Source organism: Ursus americanus, chromosome 23, assembly GCF_024610735.1.
Source record: "Ursus americanus isolate L20-20 chromosome 23, mUrsAme1.1.p, whole genome shotgun sequence".
Taxonomy (NCBI): domain Eukaryota; kingdom Metazoa; phylum Chordata; class Mammalia; order Carnivora; family Ursidae; genus Ursus; species Ursus americanus.
The window spans coordinates 39,997,147-40,015,917 of NC_142149.1; the positions used below are offsets into that span (position 1 = coordinate 39,997,147).

General features: G+C 52.1%; 1 protein-coding gene across 2 annotated transcripts in view; it reads left to right on the plus strand.

The window, feature by feature from the left end:
- KSR1 (kinase suppressor of ras 1) overlaps positions 1-18,771 on the plus strand; it is a 149,294-nt gene extending 130,523 nt beyond the window's left edge. Inside the window, exons 15-21 of one of the 2 annotated variants that reach the window (XM_045773578.2) lie at positions 1,231-1,327; positions 4,100-4,233; positions 4,879-5,010; positions 6,122-6,257; positions 10,939-11,072; positions 13,837-13,917; positions 15,809-18,771. In XM_045773578.2, the coding sequence (XP_045629534.1) occupies positions 1,231-1,327; positions 4,100-4,233; positions 4,879-5,010; positions 6,122-6,257; positions 10,939-11,072; positions 13,837-13,917; positions 15,809-15,887 (793 nt within the window). In that variant the 3' untranslated portion in view covers positions 15,888-18,771. The remainder of the gene's footprint in view (positions 1-1,230; positions 1,328-4,099; positions 4,234-4,878; positions 5,011-6,121; positions 6,258-10,938; positions 11,073-13,836; positions 13,918-15,808) is intronic. The other variant, XM_087854631.1, reaches the window with a different exon arrangement.

An 18,771-nucleotide genomic window follows, 5' to 3' on the forward strand; every position in this document is an offset into this window, starting at 1 on the left:
CCACTGTCCGTTTCTACCGCGACCTCCATGTGTGACTGTCCATCCCCCAGCACTGGGGTGTGAGGCTGAAACGTTTCGGCCCGTGGCATTCAAAAAGTTGTTGTTGGGTGTTTACTTTTACAATCAGTAACAGTAACAAGAGGTTAGTGAAGATATTTTGGAATATACATGGAGGTTTCAAGAAGAAACTAGAAATCACTTGAATCCTATCCGCCAAGAGCCCCCTCCTTAGTATTCTGATGACATTCCCTATAGCCAGACCTGTGCTTTGCAAGAACCTTTCTTCTGCCCTCAAGCAAACTGTATTTACTAAGTAAAAATTAATTTCCCTTTTGCCTGTTTATCAGAGAAATAAAGCAGAACCACCCAAATTCCTGAGCACTGTGCTACCGCCCAGGTCACCACACCAAGGGGACAAAATGGTAGCCCAAAGCACGACGACGTGATGTGTTGGCTTACACCAGCTCAGCACGCCCCAGGGTTTTAGGACGAGGAACCGTCAGCCAATATCCCAGACCCCTCAACCAGTTCTCAAAGTCTTTGAGGCTTCAAGGATTCCGTCTCCTTCGAGAGGTTTCCTAAAACTAGCCCCTTCATGAGCTGCTTTCGTGAACTTCTGCCGGGAATAGGGGGATGAGCCATACATTCTCTCTGGCTCCTTGCTCACCCTGGGTTTTAGGAGTCCTTGCCGGGGGGGCCCAGGAAACTTGAACCCGTTGTCCAGTAATCACACTGACACCCTGATGCCACCCCCTCCTACAATGCCATTACTATAATGAAGTTTCTGTGATCAGAGGACAGAAAAATGATCATAAGAATCATTACGGAGAGCCCCAAATGTTGCCTGGTTAGAGTGCTAAAAGACCAGATTCTTCCCTGAGTTTGAGGGGCATGCTTCTGCCTCGAATCCTCCAAGGCTGGGCTGCTCTGGGTGGCCAGGAGCCTTGGTGAACTGGGTTTCCTGTTCTGGGGTGGGTAGGTCTGGAGCCGCAAAGACTGGTGTGTGTGTGTGTGTGTGAGTGATTTTGCACACTCAAGCCAGGCCCAAGAAGGAATGGGTGTCGGGCCTGGTGAGGAACGAGGATTCTGGCGCCCACAGTCCAGGGGACAGAGAGAGTCCTCCAGAGGCCTGGGGCACTACTCTCTCCATGGCTCCTTTCAGGCTTCCCAAGGGCTGGGGTTTGGCTGTACCGGCCCCACCCCTCAGTCTGACCCCACCACTCTCGACAGCTTCTGCAAGGGGCGGACGTTACACTCGTTCGTGAGGGACCCCAAGACGTCTCTGGACATCAACAAAACCAGACAGATCGCTCAGGAGATCATCAAGGTAAAGGGTTATCCAACTGGTTCCAGGGTTCCTGGCCATCCCCCTGGTCCGTCCCTTCTCTGAGCTGAGGCGCCTCAAGGGTGGGACCCCATCGCCTTCCCTCTGTCCGTGTCTCACCCACGTAGAGCCAGGAGCTAGACGTTCAGTCTGTGATGACGGATGAATTGGTCGGGGAGGAACGCAGGAAGCTTTAAAGACACGTGGCCTGAGTTCGAGTCCTGATCACACCAGCTGTGTGACTTTGTGCAGGTCATTCAGTCTCTCTGAGCCTTGGCTTCCTCCCCCATAAGATGGGAATTCCAGCGTAGCCTCCCCCATCAGATTGGCACAAGAGTGGAATGGGGTAATTCGCTGAGAGCCAGTTGGGCCCGGGGCCTGGTGCGCAGGGAGAGTCTGCTAGGACTAAAGGGCAGGGTGAAAGCCCTCGAGCTTTCTGCCTTCCAGTGTCCAAATCCGAGTTTCAGGAGGACTGGCCCTCGGGCAGCCTTTTTTCTTTCTTCCATCTTTTTTTTTTTTTCTTTTAAGTAAGGAAACACAAATAAAGGAAAACTTCTTTATGAGTTGCTTTCTTTAGCCCCAAGCAGGCTTGGATAAAAGCCAAACTGCTGCTGGGTAGGGGTTCCTCTTTTCTTGTTTTTGTTTAAAAAGCTTGCTCTGACCAGCTCCCCCAACTCCCTGTCCCCCGACTTCTCTCCTGCCTCCACCTCTACCTTTCCTTTTTCTCTCTCCCTCCTTCCACGCATCATGTGTGAGTGTGTGTGTGTGTGTGTGTGTGTGTGTGTGTGTCTTTAGCAAGGAAAACACAAAAATCACAGTGAATTTATGAGCAAACCAAGATTTCCACGTAACACTTACCATGTGGCTGAATTAATGAGTTAAACTTTTAAAGCCTCGAAAATAAAATAGCACAGGTATGCCTTCATCTGCGGTAAGTCTCATTTCAGAGAAATTGGAGAGAGCTGCTGGGTGTCACACCTGCTTCATAGTGTCCCCAAAACTCGCTGGACCCTACTCCCCTCTATCTCTCCTGCTCTGCCCTCCTCCCCTAAAACTGTTTTCACTTCTTATGGTCAGAACACTGGGGAATCTGTGTCTGGTTCCTGACTGGCTGAGGTCGGATGGACGAGCTATCTGGAAGATTCTAGGGGCAGACAAGAAAAGTTACGCAGAGATTTTAGAACTACAGAGCCGGAAACTGCCTCTCTGCTCTCTTGTTTGGTTTTTCTCCTGCCGAATAGCTGTCCTTCCCCCGCTGGAACCTTCTGCCCCCTTCCGCTGGAACCTTCTAAGCCACTTCCTTTTGTACTCATCTGTGGTGTTTTGAGGTTCGAAATATAATAACAGGGTCCTGAACTTTGGCTAGGTTTGTGATTTGGGGTTACTCTGGAAACACTGTGAAATTGTGGGAAGGGCGGGCAGTCTGTGCTCCAGACCTGGGCATTTGACATCTTGTCTCTTGAAGCTGGCTTTTTGAGGCAGGTCTCTTATCAACAAGGCTCAGAGGGGGACAGGGACGTGTCCTCAGTCATATAGCTGGTCCCCGTTCAGCCCACGGGGGGTGGGCCGCTGAGGAAGGTTTGTGCCTTGGTTTGATTTGGGAAATGGGCAGATATTCTAGGAATGACCTTCTTGCATTCAGGATGGAGTTTTGGAAAGGAGCAAGTCACCCTTTCCTTGAGCTCTCTGCTTCCACGGCAGGGGGACAGCAGACCCCATACCCTCCCCATCTCTTGCCTTGTGTACATTCTTCTCCGATGCTCTCCCAACCCCCTCGGACCGAGCTCTGGCCTCACAGCTTTTCTATTTCTGAACGTGGTTTCTTGTTTACCATTTTACTTCTCACCGCCAGATAGCGTGAAAGCCGCCGAAGGACTCTTCATAGTGTGTGAAGTGTCCTCAGTGTGGGAGCCTGGGAGGTGGCTTTCCACGGGCCTCTTTCTGAGCTGGTGGGGATGGCCGCTTCAGCCGTGGCCTCTCGCCCCCATTCCCAAGGGCATCAGGGAACATGGGAGTCTTGGGTTTCATGTCAGAAGACAGCTTGACCTTGGATGAGATCGTGCCTGTGTCAGGTCACCTGTATCCCATACACCTGGCCAGTGTGCACTTCCAAATCGAGCAGTGGTTAGAAATCCCCAGCCCCACCCTTTCCCTTGGTAGATGAGGAAACAGGCTCAGAAGTCCAGTGTCCAAGGCCACACGGTGAACTAGAGCCCGAGCCGAGATAGAACGTGGATTCTGGACACCAGTAGTAGTCCAGGCCTCCCTCTACCCCAGCACAGACACTGGGACCACCTGAATTCAGGGACTCTCTATGGGAATTCCTCTCTGTTCCCAGCCTGAGCCCTTGCCTAGCCTGAGGGTAGAGGCCAGTTGTACAAAGCCTGATAGAGACGCTATAGGTACTCGATTTCTGTATGACTTAACATAGCTCTTCATACACTTCCTGCCCCCCCCCAGCTCCGCACCCATCACCCTCTCCACACTTCACACTTGAGCCAGGTATACGGTGCCTGTGGGACAGCATGGTGACATGGACTAGCCTGGAACCAAACCTCAGTGCTGCTTAACTGCTGTGTGGCCTGGGGCAAGTGACTTCCCCTCTCTGAGGCTCGGTTTCCTCATGCGTGCAATGGAGACCATCCTGCGTAGGATTTGGAAGATTACTTGAGGGGACTTGGGTAGGGCGTCCAGCTCGTGGCCCAGCCCAGGCGGAAGCTGAATGATTATCCCTTATCTTCCCGCCCCGCTGACATGAGGCTCACTGTTTTCCAGGGCATGGGCTATCTACATGCCAAGGGCATAGTGCACAAAGATCTCAAATCCAAGAACGTCTTCTATGACAATGGCAAAGTGGTCATCACAGACTTCGGGCTGTTTGGGATCTCAGGCGTGGTCCGAGAGGGCCGGTAAGTTGGCTTTGGGTGTCTGCGCAGAACAGGAAGGAGCTGGGCAGTGGCAGCTGGGCTTCGAGCTACAGCTCTTGTTGTCCGTTGCTGTGGGGCAGCCCTCCCTGCAGGAAAGGCCAGGTTCACTGAGGTCCTTTCCTGTGGTTCCAGTCCGGAGTCAGGTTTGGGTGATGTTCGGGTCCCTCCTATTTAGCACTTTGTTCTCAGGCTGACCCCCGTAAGAGGCTGGGTCCCCAGGGTTCACGACCGCAGTAAGGAAGAGGCGATGAGGAAGAAGAGCATCAGGTTTTATTTCCCCAAATCTTGAAGGGTGGGGGTGGGGAGAATCTGGGGGACCTCCGGGAGGAAGAGTGGCAGTCCGGCTGGAGACCGAGCCCCAGGCTGGGCTGTAAGATACACAGGCAGACTGATTTCCTGGGGTGGAGAATCCACTCCCTGCTAATACCAGTTACTGGCCCGCTTTCCTGGAAGAAGCTGGTTATCACTCTTCCCCGGTGCCTCTGCAAGTGCAGATCAGCGAGCTATTTTCTGGGCCATGCATGGGTGGCGTGCTGGCCCGGGGGCATAGGTGTGCTAGGCAGCCCCTTGGCTGCTGGCTGCTAGCTGAAAGGCCCCATGCCCTTGCCCTGGCTTCTTGGTCTCCAGGCGTGAGAACCAGCTAAAGCTGTCCCACGACTGGCTGTGCTACCTGGCCCCGGAGATCGTCCGCGAGATGACCCCCGGGAAGGATGAGGACCAGCTGCCGTTCTCCAAAGCTGCTGACGTCTATGCATTCGGGTGAGGAGGCCCCTGACGTCCCCCATCCTGGGGCTCGGAGGCCAAGTGTGGCCAAAAGGAGGGGCATTGCTGGCAGAGGGGGCGGGAGGGGGGGTGCGTGTTGTGCTCTGAGTCCTGGCTCTGCCGCTTGTTGGCTAAGGGACCATATCCTCGACCACCCCTTTCCCGCACTGTAGAAAGCAGAAAAGTACGGTACCTCCTAAAAGGTTGCTTCACGAGGACTAAGGTGATTTCTGGGTGTCGGTCTCACCCAGTGCCCCGTGAGGACGCTGACCAGAGCTCAGCACTGTCCCTCTGGGAAAACCAGGGGGTCCTGCCAGCCCGCCTCTAGTGCCCCACGAAGCTGTCCAAAAGAAAAATAGAAATATAACGTGAGCCAGATACAGAATGTAAAGTTTGCTCCCAGCCACACTAAAAAAAAGAAAAACAGATGAAATCTGTTTGAATAATGTGTCTAACTCAATAGATACAGAACATGATCGTTGCAACATGTCACCAAAATAAAAAATTCTGGAGTTATTTTACTCCCACAAAGTTTCCAGCAGCCGGCGAGTCTGTCACACCTCCAGCACCCCTCAGGCCCGCTCTCCACATGTCCGTTGCTCAGTAGCCCACGTGGCTCATGGCCCCTGCACCAGACGGTGGGGGCTTAGGGAGAAGGTCAAGATGAGTCAAGAAAGGCGAGGGAGCTTGGAGAGGCTGAGTGAGGGCCTCACCCTGTAATCATGGGGTGCCTTCCCTCGGGGGCAGTCTCTTCGTCTCCTGACCTGGGACTATTCCTTCCTAAGCATTGCTGTGTGCCAGGCACTGGGCTTGGCATCTGTCACTCCTCAAACAACCTTGGACGTAGGCATTAGCCCCACTGAGGTTCGACGGGAACTCTTTTGGGAGCCTGTGCGGCCTCAGACTTCCCATCGCAGGAGCTTTGGGCCACGGGTCCTCTTGTACCTGGGAGGAGCCACCAAGATGCTGTCACAGTAATTCTGGAAGCCTGGTGGGTGGGGAAAGCTGGAGGAGGATCCTGGATGCTCTGGCTGGGTTCTTGGCACCCTGGGTGTGTGACGTGGGCCAGGCAGTTCAGGAGCTCACGCCGCATGGGCCGTCCCCACAGGACTGTTTGGTATGAACTGCAAGCAAGAGACTGGCCCTTGAAGAACCAAGCTGCGGAGGCCTTGATCTGGCAGATTGGAAGCGGAGAGGGTATGAAGCGTGTCCTGGCCTCCGTCAGCCTGGGGAAGGAAGTCACTGTGAGTAGCCACCTGTTCTCAGAGAGGGAAGAAGGGCTAGAGGGCGGGGGGCTGGGCACACGACAGGTGTGCCCTCCTTCATTCACTCACCTGAGAAATGGGGCCTGGAGGCAGAAGTATGCCAGGCGGGCCTCTTTGTTGCCAGCTAAAACGCCCGTGTCCTTTATTACCCAACTATTTTTCTTTAGAAAAACCATTGTCTTAAAAAAAAAAAAAGACTGGAAAGAAATAAAGGTCATGGTTTTAATTGAGTTATGAGTTGAAAAAGATAGTAGAGCCCTGTTTGTTACTTACATGAAAGAAGATGATAAAATCCTCCCCACACAGAATCCTTGCTTTTACTGTGGCGTCGAACGAATCTCTCTCCAAAGCGTTCTTAACTGCTCTAGAGCAAATCAGAGTTTCCACAGCACGTTTGTCAAAATGCCAGATCGTAATACAGGTGCGGACCTCCTGTTTCTGAATACTGCCAATGGTTTCTCTGCGTTGCAGTTTCTAAGTCCCGTGGCCCTGGCACAGTGGTGTAAGGAAGCCAGGGCTCGGTGTTTTCAGTGCAGTCAACCGTCCCCATGCTAGTGAGTCAGACGGGTGGGACGAATGGGGGCCAGCCCGGATGTGAATAAGCTCCAGGAGGTTTCTGGGTGGCCTAACACTGGGAGTGCCCGGAGGGACCACCGAGTGCTGGTCCCCTGAGCTCTAACGGGGCTGTGAGCTTCTTGCTGAAGCCAGGGACGGTGCTGGTGGAGTCACTGTCTGCAAACGGGGGCAGGCACCGTGAGAAAGGCAGCTGATCTTCCTTTGGGACCTGACCAGATCTTCGTATTTTCCTCCTTTGACTGGTGGCAAGCGGTTAGGGCATCTTTGGAATGCTCCTTTATGACATTGTGTCTGGGGTGCTTTATTCCTCGGTAGGACCCGCCATCTGGTTGCAGTGCAGACTGTCTGTACAGGTATGCACCTCCAAGAGTGACACCAAAATGCTAATCTCCAGCACCAACACCAGGCTCTTATTTGGCCCATTGATAGCACCTCATCTGGGGTGTTGAGCAAGGCAAGTGGGTGATGAGTGCCTCCGCGATGCTCTTGGCCTTCATCTTTCCCATGGCACAGCCCCAGGCCCCTTAGGGAGCTAGTGGTAAGAGAGGTTTGGGCTCCTGGCCATTGAGTTGTTCAGATAGCAGCTAAACCAGCTACTACCTTCCATTCTTTTTTTTTTTTTTTTTAAGTTTACTAATTTATTTGAGAGAAGAGAGAGAGTGTGAGTGAGGCATGGGGCGGGGGGGATTCAGAGGGAAGGAGAGAATCCCAAGCAGACTCCACGCTCAGTGCAGAGCCTGACGTGGGGCTCGATCCCACGACCCCAAGATCATGACCTGAGCCAAAATCAAGAGCCGGACACTTAACTGGCTGAGCCACCCAGGTGCCCCTTAATTTTTTCAAATATATATCTTTAACAAAATCAGAATCATAACATGGATTCTTTTTAATCATGACCTTTCTCCACATGGTCTTTTGTTATGCTTATTATCTCAAATCATTGACAAATCCTTATTTTTAAGCCTGTCTGCCCTTGTGTCCTCCGGCTTACACCATAATGTAACTACTTCTCTGTTGGATGTTTAGGTTATTTCCAATTTTTACCCGTTACAATAAAGTCATGGAGGACACCTTTGTATAAACCAGAGTGTGCCTATACGTTTGTTTTATCCAAAGGAAAAAACAGTGAGTTGCTTTCCTGGCAGCAGTCTCAGTTCTATCTGTGCACTCTTAGAGTCTTAGTACCCAGAGTGGTAGGTGCAGTCTTCAAGAGGGGGAAGGCCTGGAGCAGAGTATGGAGCCCATCAGAGGCAAGGGAGTCAGAGTTCAATGCTGGCTACAAGTCAGAATCTTCTGGGAGCTTTTCAAAAAACCAGGACCAGGGCCTCCACCAGAGAGGAAGATTTAATTGGCCTGGGTTGGGTCTAAGATCATAATTAACTTCTTTTATCTTTCATGTTCTGTTCTGGATTTCTTACAGTGTGGGGTCATGGGCCCTTTGAAGCCTCTTAAGAATAGATTAGAGCCAGGGAGCAGGGAAGTGGAGACAGAGAAAAGGTTCCAGCAATCAGCTCGTGACTCATGAAAGTTGACTTTCCTGTCTGGTCTTTTTTTTTTTTTTTTTTTTTTAACACATTGCCATTGGAGGGTAGAGGGGGGCATGGGTCAATGGCAATAAAAAGTGCTTTGAATCATAGTCAAAGCAGGGAGTACCCTCTCGGGGAGGGGGCACCATTCTCTGCCCCTCAAGCCACACTGCTGTAAGTTTACCACCAAGTTTCTGTGCCACAGCAGCCACAGTCAGAAGTATGCACAGAATGACCTCAAAAGGCCAGAACGCTTCTTACTGAAAACCAGCAGTGCCCTACCATAGGTCACTCTCCAAAAAACCAAATTCTTGTTCCATCAGCTTTTCACTCCCTGTCCCTCTGCCCCTTCTCCTCTGCTCAACTTCCATCAGCTTTCCCTTTATCTTTTATTAAGATTGATTTGTGTTGACGTGATTAAATCATCCAGGCTATGTCTATAGATTGAGGCTAAAGGTGAAAACACAATAAATACGTGTGCGCTATTATCATAGAGTGCAGTTGCCATTAGCTGCTGATTAAGTAGTTCACTACATTTTCTTATTTGTGGGTCCATCTCTTTTCTTCCATTCTGTCGGTTACTCAAAACTTACCACAATTTTGTTGGCTTCACACATGGACCATGGTTTTCTTGTGCAGTTTTAGGTTTTTCCTGTAGTTTCTAATTGTCTTTCTTTTTTTCTTGCTGAGAATGGTCACAATACCTTTACCATATTCCTGAGGTCTTGCAGCTCCTACATACTGCTTGTGGAATGGAATTTGTTCCATTCTTATCAGGGCCCACTGATTTCTTATAATTTAGGTAATGGAATTTTAGTCCTGCTGTAGTGCTGTCATCCTTCCATTTCTTTTCATTCATCCCTGGGTCATTTCTAGAATGTCATGTATCTCATGTCTTCCCTTTTCTTTATTTGCATTCCAACAAAATGAGAGTGAACCCTTAAGGAACTGCCTCCCAGGGGATGCATAGGAGATAATCTTTGAATCTTTACATGCCTAAACAAGTCCAGATTTTGTTTTCACACCGAGAGGTTCACAATAATCTTCCCCAAGAACATGAAATTTTTGCTCTGCTGTTTACTAAGTGTCCGGTGCGTTGCTGAAAAATCTGATATTAATCTTAATTCTCAATCTTTTGTAGATGCCCTGTTTTATTCTCTTTGGGGACAGCTAGGATCTTCTCTTTATCCTTGTTACATTGAAATTTCATTAAAATATGCCTTGGAATAAGTTTATTTTTCTTGGTTTAATGTTCTTTTTCAGTGAGGTCCCTTCACTGGGCCTTTTCAGATGAAGATTCCAGTTTCCCTCAAAAGTTTCTGGGAAGTTTTCTTTTATTATGTCTTTATTATATAATTTCCTGCCCTATAGTTCCTTTGTTTTCTCTTATGGAAACTCCCATTGGACAGAATTTGGTCCTTAGTGAGTTTCTTTGTCTTTTACCTTGTTTAATGTTTTCTCTTCCCTGCCTAAAATTGAGTGCACAATCTGGGGAATTTCCTGGATTTTATCTGCCAGTATTCCTAACTAATATTTTGTTTCAGAAGTTATTAATTTCAAGCTCTTCCTTATTTGTTGGTGTGTTTTTTATTGCACCCTGATCTAGTTTTATGGATAGACTAGCTTCTACACACACACACACACACACACACACACACACACACACACACACACACTTTTCTCCAGAGTTGGTGTTCTGGTCAGTTTATCTTTGGTCTCTCTTGTTTTCCTGACCTGGGGGGCAACCCCACGAGGTCTAGCTGTACTTAACAAAAACCTGAGTTGCCGAGCCTAAGTGGGTGAGCACTTTATTTGCAGGTCCAGAGAGTAGGCTGGGCAGCAAACTGTCAAAGTGAGGGCAGCTTTAAGCTTTTTTTTTTTCCTAAGTAAATCGGGGCAGTCGGGACAGGTGTTCTGCTGACTCTCATGTGCTGCTCTCTTTTTCATCCTTCTGGTCACTCCCAGCCTCCATTCTTGTAACAGTGAGGCTCCCTGCTCTGTTGCAGCCCCACCCCACATATATTCTGAGCATCTTGCATTTCTTCTGCTTTCCATTCGAAAAATCTACAACCCCATTTTTTTTTAAGATTTTATTTATTTGAGAGAGAGGGAGAGGGAGAAACAGACTCCCTACTGAGCAGGGAGCCCGAGGCGGGGCTCGATCCCAGGACCCTCAGATCATGACCTGAGCCGAAGGCAGAAGCTTCACCGATTCAGCCACCGGGGCACCCCTACAACCCCACTTCTGATCTCTTTCCTGTTACCTGTTTGTTCAGCTTTGTTCCTGTTACTGAAGGGCGGTCTACGAAGGAAAGAGGGGAGACAAGCTCATGCACTTTGTTTTCCACTGGAAGCATGAGAGCTCTTCTGAGATTCAGTTATTTCTTAGCCCTACTCCAGGCATGACCTATCTTCTTAATATGGACAGGCTGTTGGGGGACCACCAGATGGAGGAGGGGGGCTCGAGAGCATCAAAGGGACCCTGTGCAGAGTACCCGAACTGTGCCCTCCTCCCTCCCAGACCACTCTCACCCCCACTCCTGCCACTCTGTTTGCAGGAGATCCTGTCTGCCTGCTGGGCTTTCGACCTGCAGGAGAGGCCCAGCTTCACGCTGCTGATGGACATGCTGGAGAAACTGCCCAAGCTGAACCGGCGGCTCTCCCACCCTGGCCACTTCTGGAAGTCTGCTGAGTAAGTACCCCTCGGTGGGCAAAACTCACCAGCCGGGCCTTTACAGCCTCACCTGGTGTCTTAAAGGGCCCCATCCGCTCTGTCTGCATAAGACGTCTGGGGAGTACACAGAGCAGGTTAGCTGGCGGGGACTAGACACGTCCCCTCGCGCAAGTGATACTAGGCTCTTGTTTATTTCAGCGACTCCTTCTGAGACACGAGCGTCTCCAGTACTCTTCTGTGAAAACCTACATATCCCTGTTATCAGAGCAGTGCTGACGCTGGGCCTGGGCTAGGCCCGGACGAGAGGAGTCTGCCTCGGAAGGGGCCAGACAGGGCCAGTGAGAAGCCAGAGCAGTGTGGGTATTAGAGCATACCAACATCAGCACAGCTGCTATGACTTAAGTGCGGACTCGAGATGGCTTGCTAGTCCCCAAATCAGCCTCCTGGGATGGGGACCACGTGGCCCGAGGTTCTGTGCTGCTCTGATGATGGAAGTCCATCTCTCTTCTGTTGACTCACACGATGCTCTGTGCCCCTTGGTACTGGGCGGCTTTCACTCCTCCCATACGTTCTGTCTCATTCCCCTTTTGCCTTGTCCCTCTGACTCTCTCTCCCCGAACACTCAAAAGCAGACCTCTGCCCTGCCTCGAACCTTTCATGGAAATCTGAGGAAGTCCTTTGTTCTAGGCCTCAGTGTCCACAACTTTAAAAAGTGGGGTTGGGGCCAGATCAGGGGGTGGGCTTCTAGCGTGGGGAATGCATTAGGCTTTGCAGGCGCGGAGGGAGGTTGGAGTCACAGCTCCTGTCCTTGGGATTCGTAGCATGCCCAGCAGCAGCACGAAGCTGTGATAGTACCGGGCACGGTCTCTGTTGCAGGGACTCAGCTCTGCCATTTGATGCAGGAGCAGCGAGGGACAACATGTAAACCAGGGGGGTGGCTGGGCTTGAACAAAGCTTTCTTTATGGGTGCTCCAGCTGGACTTCCATGCAACTTTTTTTTTTTTTAATTTTTATGTTCTTTATTTGAGAGAGAGAGGGAGAGCACAAGCAGGGGGAGTGGGAGAGGAAGCAGGCTCCCCAGTGAGCAGGGAGCCCAATGCAGGGCTCGATCCCAGGACCTCGATCTCAGGTCACGACCTGAGCCGAAGACAGATGCTTAACCAACTGAGCGACCCAGGCACCTCTCGTGCAACTTTCACACATCGTGAAACCTTCTTTTGACTCCCCCCCCCAACCCATTTAGAAAGGCAAAAACCATTCTTAGTTTGTAGATTGTGTGGGAGTGGATGGGACAGTCCATATGTGAAGAGACCCCTGAATGATAGGAATGGTCTTAAACTTTTTTAAGGCAACGGGCGCTTTCTAAAAGTGCAATCTCCCCGAGAGTCCCCATATATAAACCAGAGAAAGTGGAGCTGCTGTTCATAGTTGCGGGGCAGGAGCCTGTCCACACCCCCAGGGTGGCTCCTGCGACACCTGCCGACCATCACTGAGCCCTGGAGAAGCTGCACCTGGATCTCCTACCTGCTGCCCAGGTGTGAGGTGGCAGCAGCGTCCGTCCTAGTCTAGAAAGGGCCAGTTGGTAAATATTTTAGGCTTGTAGGTCATATGATCTCTATCCTATGTTCTTGGTTTTTTTGGTTTTTGATTTTTTTCTTTTTAACCTTTAAAATGATCAGTGTTTTTGTGGCCTGATTTGGCTATATCTGTAGTTGGCTGGCCCATCTTGAAAACAAACCAAACTGGGTTTCAAGCTACAGGCGAGGGGAGGCCCAGCACGGGTCACTTGATTAGAGGATGCAGGTGGCGGAACTCATTGAAGAAATGTGGTAAACCGCTGATTGAGGTCGTATGCAGGGACGGCCTAGAGGAATGACAGTTTGGGGTTGGGAATACTGTCTCTTCAAACGCCACCTCGGTGTCCATATTTCCCTCTTAAGATGGGTCAGAGTCTAGTGCAAATAGGGTGCAACAGAACGTTGCCGTTGGAGGTGTGGGTTCTCCCCAGCCACTGCTGAGTACCTGCAGCACACCTGGGGAGACAGAAGGCCAAGGCCAGGCCTGGCCAGCCAGGAGCTTGCGGTGTAATTGGTGAATGGATGAGGGAATGATGCTAGCACTCGAAGTGCCGTGACAAAGAACAGCTTTGTGGGAGCATGCACAGGGCCCCCTCTGCCCACCCAGGGAGCTTGAGACAGGGTCTCCAGAAGAGGGGTCGTTGGAACTGGGGTTCCAGCAGGGGCTGTCCTGGCAGAGACCAGGAGACTGGGGTTCCCCTGGACTCGGGGCAACTTATTTAAAATCCTGGGCCCTGGTTTTGTTGTCCACAGAAGAGAAGGCTGTACTAGGCGGGTCTGGCATTCAGGAAATGATTCCAGATTCCCTAAAGACTGTAGAGCCCCCTTCTCATTTCACAGGTGGGAGACAGAGCCACACATGGGTGTTGTTCCCTGCCTGAAGCCATCTTTGTTAGCTGCTGAGGGGGAAAAATGCCAGCCCACCTGAACGAGCCTCTCAGACAGAGCTTCCTTCCTGTTCATGATTTCTGCCTCAACACATTCTGCCTCTAATTCTCATTTTCTCCTTTCTTTTCCATCTGTCTTGTTGCTTTTTTATTTTCGGGGGGTGGCGGATGTGCTGGCCGGTGCTGTCATCTCCCCACTCCCTGTCATCCTGATCCCCGTGGCTCCTCCTCCACCTGTCTGCTTCCGGTGCACGACTCCATCACCTGCGGGACTACGCTCTTCCCACCCTCGGCCAAACGGTCGCGGGGCACCCCCAGTCGCTGGCGGAGCCGCTACTACGGGAAAGGGCGTGACGGTCACCTGGACTTTAAGAACTCCTGTCCGGCTCTGGAGGAATAGTGTGTCTTCCGTTACTCCCCTCATTCTCTGCCTGCTCGCACCCTGCTTCCTGTTCTCGCGCTGCATCCGGCTTCTCCGTTTTTATCTGTTTTGTTCCCCTAAGCCAAAGTGATACTCTTGTAGGCGAAATGGCCACCAGCAAGGGTCCTACAGGCTTGTGTGTCTCTCGCCGGGCTGAGAGGAGGCCCATAGCGCATGGCAGGACCTCTGTCCACTCACTGTGGCGGATGATGGCTTGTCCCTGGGTGGGAGAGAACTCAGAGCCTTGGTCCAAGTCCAGGGTGCCCTTTGACCAGAGCTTAAAGAAGGGAACGCAGTAAGCAGAAAGAGTGAACTTTCAGAAAGTCTGTTTTGATAGTCAAGGACTGAGGGGCCATGGGTTCATTGGCCAACCTCTGTCTAAACGTTCTGTGACTGTCCCAGGGGAGCTTGGGACAGGTGCTTTGTGCCGGGTCCCTTCTGAGCTCGCTGTGCTGCCAAGCCTGGAATGGAGCGGGGACACCTTTTTCCCCTCTCTGCAGGGAAAGTGGGCCCCCCACCTTCTGCCCTGGCCAGGCCTCTGCCGCTCCCCCTGCCCCTCCACACGCTCGGGTTCTGACTCTGTTCTCCTCTCTTCTCTTTCTCCCCATAGGTTGTAGGCCTGGCTGCCTTGCATGCACCGGGGGCTTTCTTCCTCCTAATCGACACTCGGCACCGTGACTTCCGCTCAAACGCAAACTGATGTGCGGGCACTAACCCAGGGGATGCGATCTCTGCTGCTCCAGGCATCTCTCCCGAGACTACTTCTTTCGCTTTTTTAAAACTGGCCCTCTCCCCTCTCCACGGCCCGTGTGTGCCTGAATAACGACTGTCTATGAGGACCCCCTAACAGACCCCCCACGCCACCCAGGAGAGCCACCTCCCCTGATGGGACTTCATTCTCTAACTCTTCCTCTGCGGGGCGGCGCCGGTGTGTTTGGGCGGTCCTGTCTCCCCACTAACACCTCCGTGAGACCGACACCCCCCCGAGCACATGGGCCTCCCGCTGGCTGGGTCCACGGTGCAGGGGAGGGCTTTTGCTTGGCTGTTAACCTGCAAGGTCTTGTCCAACAAGGAGTGGGATGATTTCAGAGCTGCCCGAGGCCAGCCCCCTCTGGGGGTGCTGGGGGTGCTGGATGCCAAAAGTCCCATTGCTGTGAGAGACACTAGCTGGGAAGGGCTTTGTCCACAGCGGCGCCCTCAGAAAAGTGGTCCTAAAACGAACAATGTCACTGATGAGAGCAAAGCTTCTGCTGCCCATCCCCACAATGTTACTCCCTTTACAGACGCAAAGTACCAGCCCCCAAGTCAGCGTTCATCAAGAGTGTGGCTGAGCGGTCCCACACAGTCACTGCGCTGCTTCCCAAATGCAGAATCCTGGGGTTCCCCCAAACCGAGTCCAAGTCTCTGGAGACAGGTTCTGAGAGTCTGCATTTCTTCTTGCCCCCCAGAGGCAAGATGTCCCCCTGCAATGTTTGGCGACCATTTACAAAAGGATTGTGTGAGGCCACTCTCGGTACTTGGGGTCCGGTTTCTCTTTTCTCCCAGTCGCACTCGGAGCAGAGCTCTCCTGGGCCGCCAGTGAGAAAGTAGCTCCGTCGAGCCTGCGGCAGTGACGGCATGCCAGGTGCCGGGGACTCTGAGACTAACCAGCCCCTGCCCCCCAGGAGGGTGTGCGGCCCAGTCTTAGCACCCCAGCCAAGTCCGACCAGGAGCAGCTTTGCCAGGGCTGTTGGCTTGCAGCCCTTCTTGCTTCTTGCTGGGGCGGGTCCTCTGGGGAGCTTCTGAAACCGGCCCCTCCTTCGCTAACATTGTCCTGCTTCCCATCAAGACCAGCGTGGCTGTAACCCATGTTTTTGTTCCTCTTTGCAGCATTAACAGCAGCAAAGTTGTACCCCGGTTTGAAAGGTTTGGCTTGGGTGTCCTGGAGTCAAGTAATCCAAAGATGTAGCCAGCCGTGCAGTTTCTCTGCCGATTTCTTTTTTCTTAAATGTGTTTCTAAAGCATCCAAACAACCACATGACAAAACACGAGAACACTCTTCAGAACATCAGTCCACCCTCCCAAGTGCTGCAAACCAGGAGTACAGTCCTCGACTCAGACCATTCGTCCACAAAAACACCCAGCCGGAGATAGAGCCGCACCTGCCATTTCTTAAAGTGATACCACCAACAACCAGCCCTGCCCCAACAGGCAGCGAATGTTTACATGTGTGTTTCTGGGGCGTGAACTCGATGCTTTACGATAGGTAATAATAAAAAGTGTCCTGCAGAGGCCAGGCTGGCAGCACTGGCCAGGATGGCAGAAGTGGCCTTCCCCTCTGGAGGACCCTGGCGGTGGTGAGGAAAAGGAAGAAAAGCATCGTGACTGTGGCGGTTCTTGGGGTAGGATGGGGACCACAAGGTTTGACCTGGACTCTGCTTTGGCCCTAAACCCTATCCGTGGGGAATGTCTCTTTGTGGGGTTCTCCCCCTATCCTAACAAAGGGACACTGTCCCTTTTTCCTCTGGCAGAGGAAACCCTGGCTAGGAACCAAGCTGGATTATGAGGGTCAGGAGTTCCCAGAGGGCTTGGGTTCCCTTTGGACCCCAATAATCCAGCCTGTACCTGCTGGAAAAGTCGAGACAGATTAAATCCAAATAATGTCTGAATTGATCCGGGGGTTGGTGGCCAGGGTTTCCAGCACCTGTAGAGAGGTTTCTTCCACACAGCTTCCAGGAAGGCACCAAGGAGATGGCAAAGGGCTTCAGCTTTTTAGACACATCCCAGTCCTGGCTGACATTTGATCCCAGAGCTAAGGCCTAGCCCAGCAGCTGCCTGTACCATGAAAGCTTGCTCGGTGAGAACGAAGAGGGTAGGGGAAGGGAGAAGTGGCAGGCAGCAGGTTCCCAAGCCCACCCTCCCAGCCACAGGGTGACCTGGCTCTTCAGAAGCCCCATCAGTCATGCCCATGTTCTGGAATTTCTCACTGCTTCTCCCCCAGTCCCAGTCCTACTGGAAGCCCATAGCCACTCCTGACTCTTCCACTGTCCTTGTTCTGAGCTCTTAGAGGGGAGGCCCGTGCCTCCCACACCGTTCATCTAGACCCACCCAGTCCGCCACTTCTCAGCCTCCCCATGAACCGAGTCAGGACCGCCTGTGTGTGTACCTTTGCACCAGGAGGAGGGGCTTGACTGGGGAGAGTCTGTGACGTGAGTGCATCCTGACTATCTTCATTAGAAGCTGTCACCTAAACAGAACAGCCCAAATGACAAAGAAGCCTTCAGTGGGTGTTCGCCATGTTAGGCCTCAAACCAGAACTGACCAAGGGTGATGAGGGTGGAGATGTGGTTTGATTCAGACCCAGAAAGAACCTGTGTCCATGCTCTGAGCCAAGATGGGGGGGCATGTGGCCCTCCCATCCCTTTCATTTAGACACACCTAGCAAAGCTCCCAATCTTCAGAGCCTTCCCTGGAGTCCGGCTAAAATGTCATACGAAGCAGGCCGCTGCCTAGAAGTGGTAGGGCTGCCTTCCTGACTCCAGGTCGGGCACCCCTCGGCTAACCCACGCTTGGAGAGCACAGCTGTGCAGCAGTGCGAGGTATCCGGGCTCCCGCTGCACATTAACGCCCCAGACCTGAGCTCCTTAACCCTTCCCAGTCAGGGTATGTGGGGAAGACCAGAGCTGTAAGCCAGCTGGATTCAGCTCTGGGTGGGTCTTTCCTCTTCTGTGGGACTGCTTGCTTCACCCCCTCATCCCTTGGCCTCCCCAATGAGTGTTACACCCACGGGTCAGTTCAAGAAGCTTTCATCGAACACCGACAGTGTCTTGAGCAAGTGCAGGGGACCCCGCGATGGGAGCTGTCACAGTCCCTGCCCTTAAGGAAGTGACACTGCCAGGAACACTGAAAGGGAGTTGAAAGCTTGGAGGACAGCCCCTTCATCTTCAGGACCCTGGACAGCTGCCCAGCCCTTGGCCTAGCCTCTGCGCTGCCTGTCAGTTAAGAGAAACTTGGTCCCCTTCTCTTTCTCAAAGTGACTGTGAATTGAGGTTGGGAAGACATGCTTGCCCTTCTGTGTGCTCTCTCCGTCTGCCGTGGAAACACATGAAGGACAGCCAGATACTGTGAATTCAGGGCTCACGGCCAACTGTGAAGGGGATGGAGAAGCTGGGACGGCCTCCTTGGTGAGAGCTCTGGAGGCTGCAGAGGTCCCCACTGGGGCCTGAGAGTGGAGCCCAAGCTTTGGTCCTTCGCGGCACGCCCCCAGCAGCCCCTCCAAAACCCTAGGGCCTGTGTCCCTGCTGCCTTTAACCCCCAGAGCCGCAGCCCCTGGGTCTCCATCCAACTCGAGGTCTTCAATCCTAGCAAGCTCCCTGTTGGTCATGGGCAGTGTAACGACGTTGACCTCTCCATGTCACCAGATCAGTGCAGGGTGCTGGAATCCCTCTGTCCTCTTGTGGCATTCTTGTGATCACAGGAGGCAGCTGTGTACCCTGTAAGCCTGCACTGCTGTTGTTGTGCTGATTAGGGGGCCGGGTGGAGACAAATGTGAAGCCGTTTAGGGAGCTCGTGTGATGCTGCGATGTCAGCCCGGATTTCAGTAGTGTGTGTAAAGCAGCGTCTTCCGTGGCCACAGGCACACACTTGCTTTTTTGAATGTGATGTAAAATTTGTACAGTAAAAGTTTTTATATTTTCTATCAACTGCATTTGTCTTCCAGAAATGCTATTAATTTAAATTAAAATGGTTAGTATTAATGAATGTGCTGTATCCGTTTTTTGCCACTGGCAAGAACACATCCTTTGTGCCAAGCCTGGGTGTCCGGAGTTTGTGAATAAAATTGTACCAAGGTG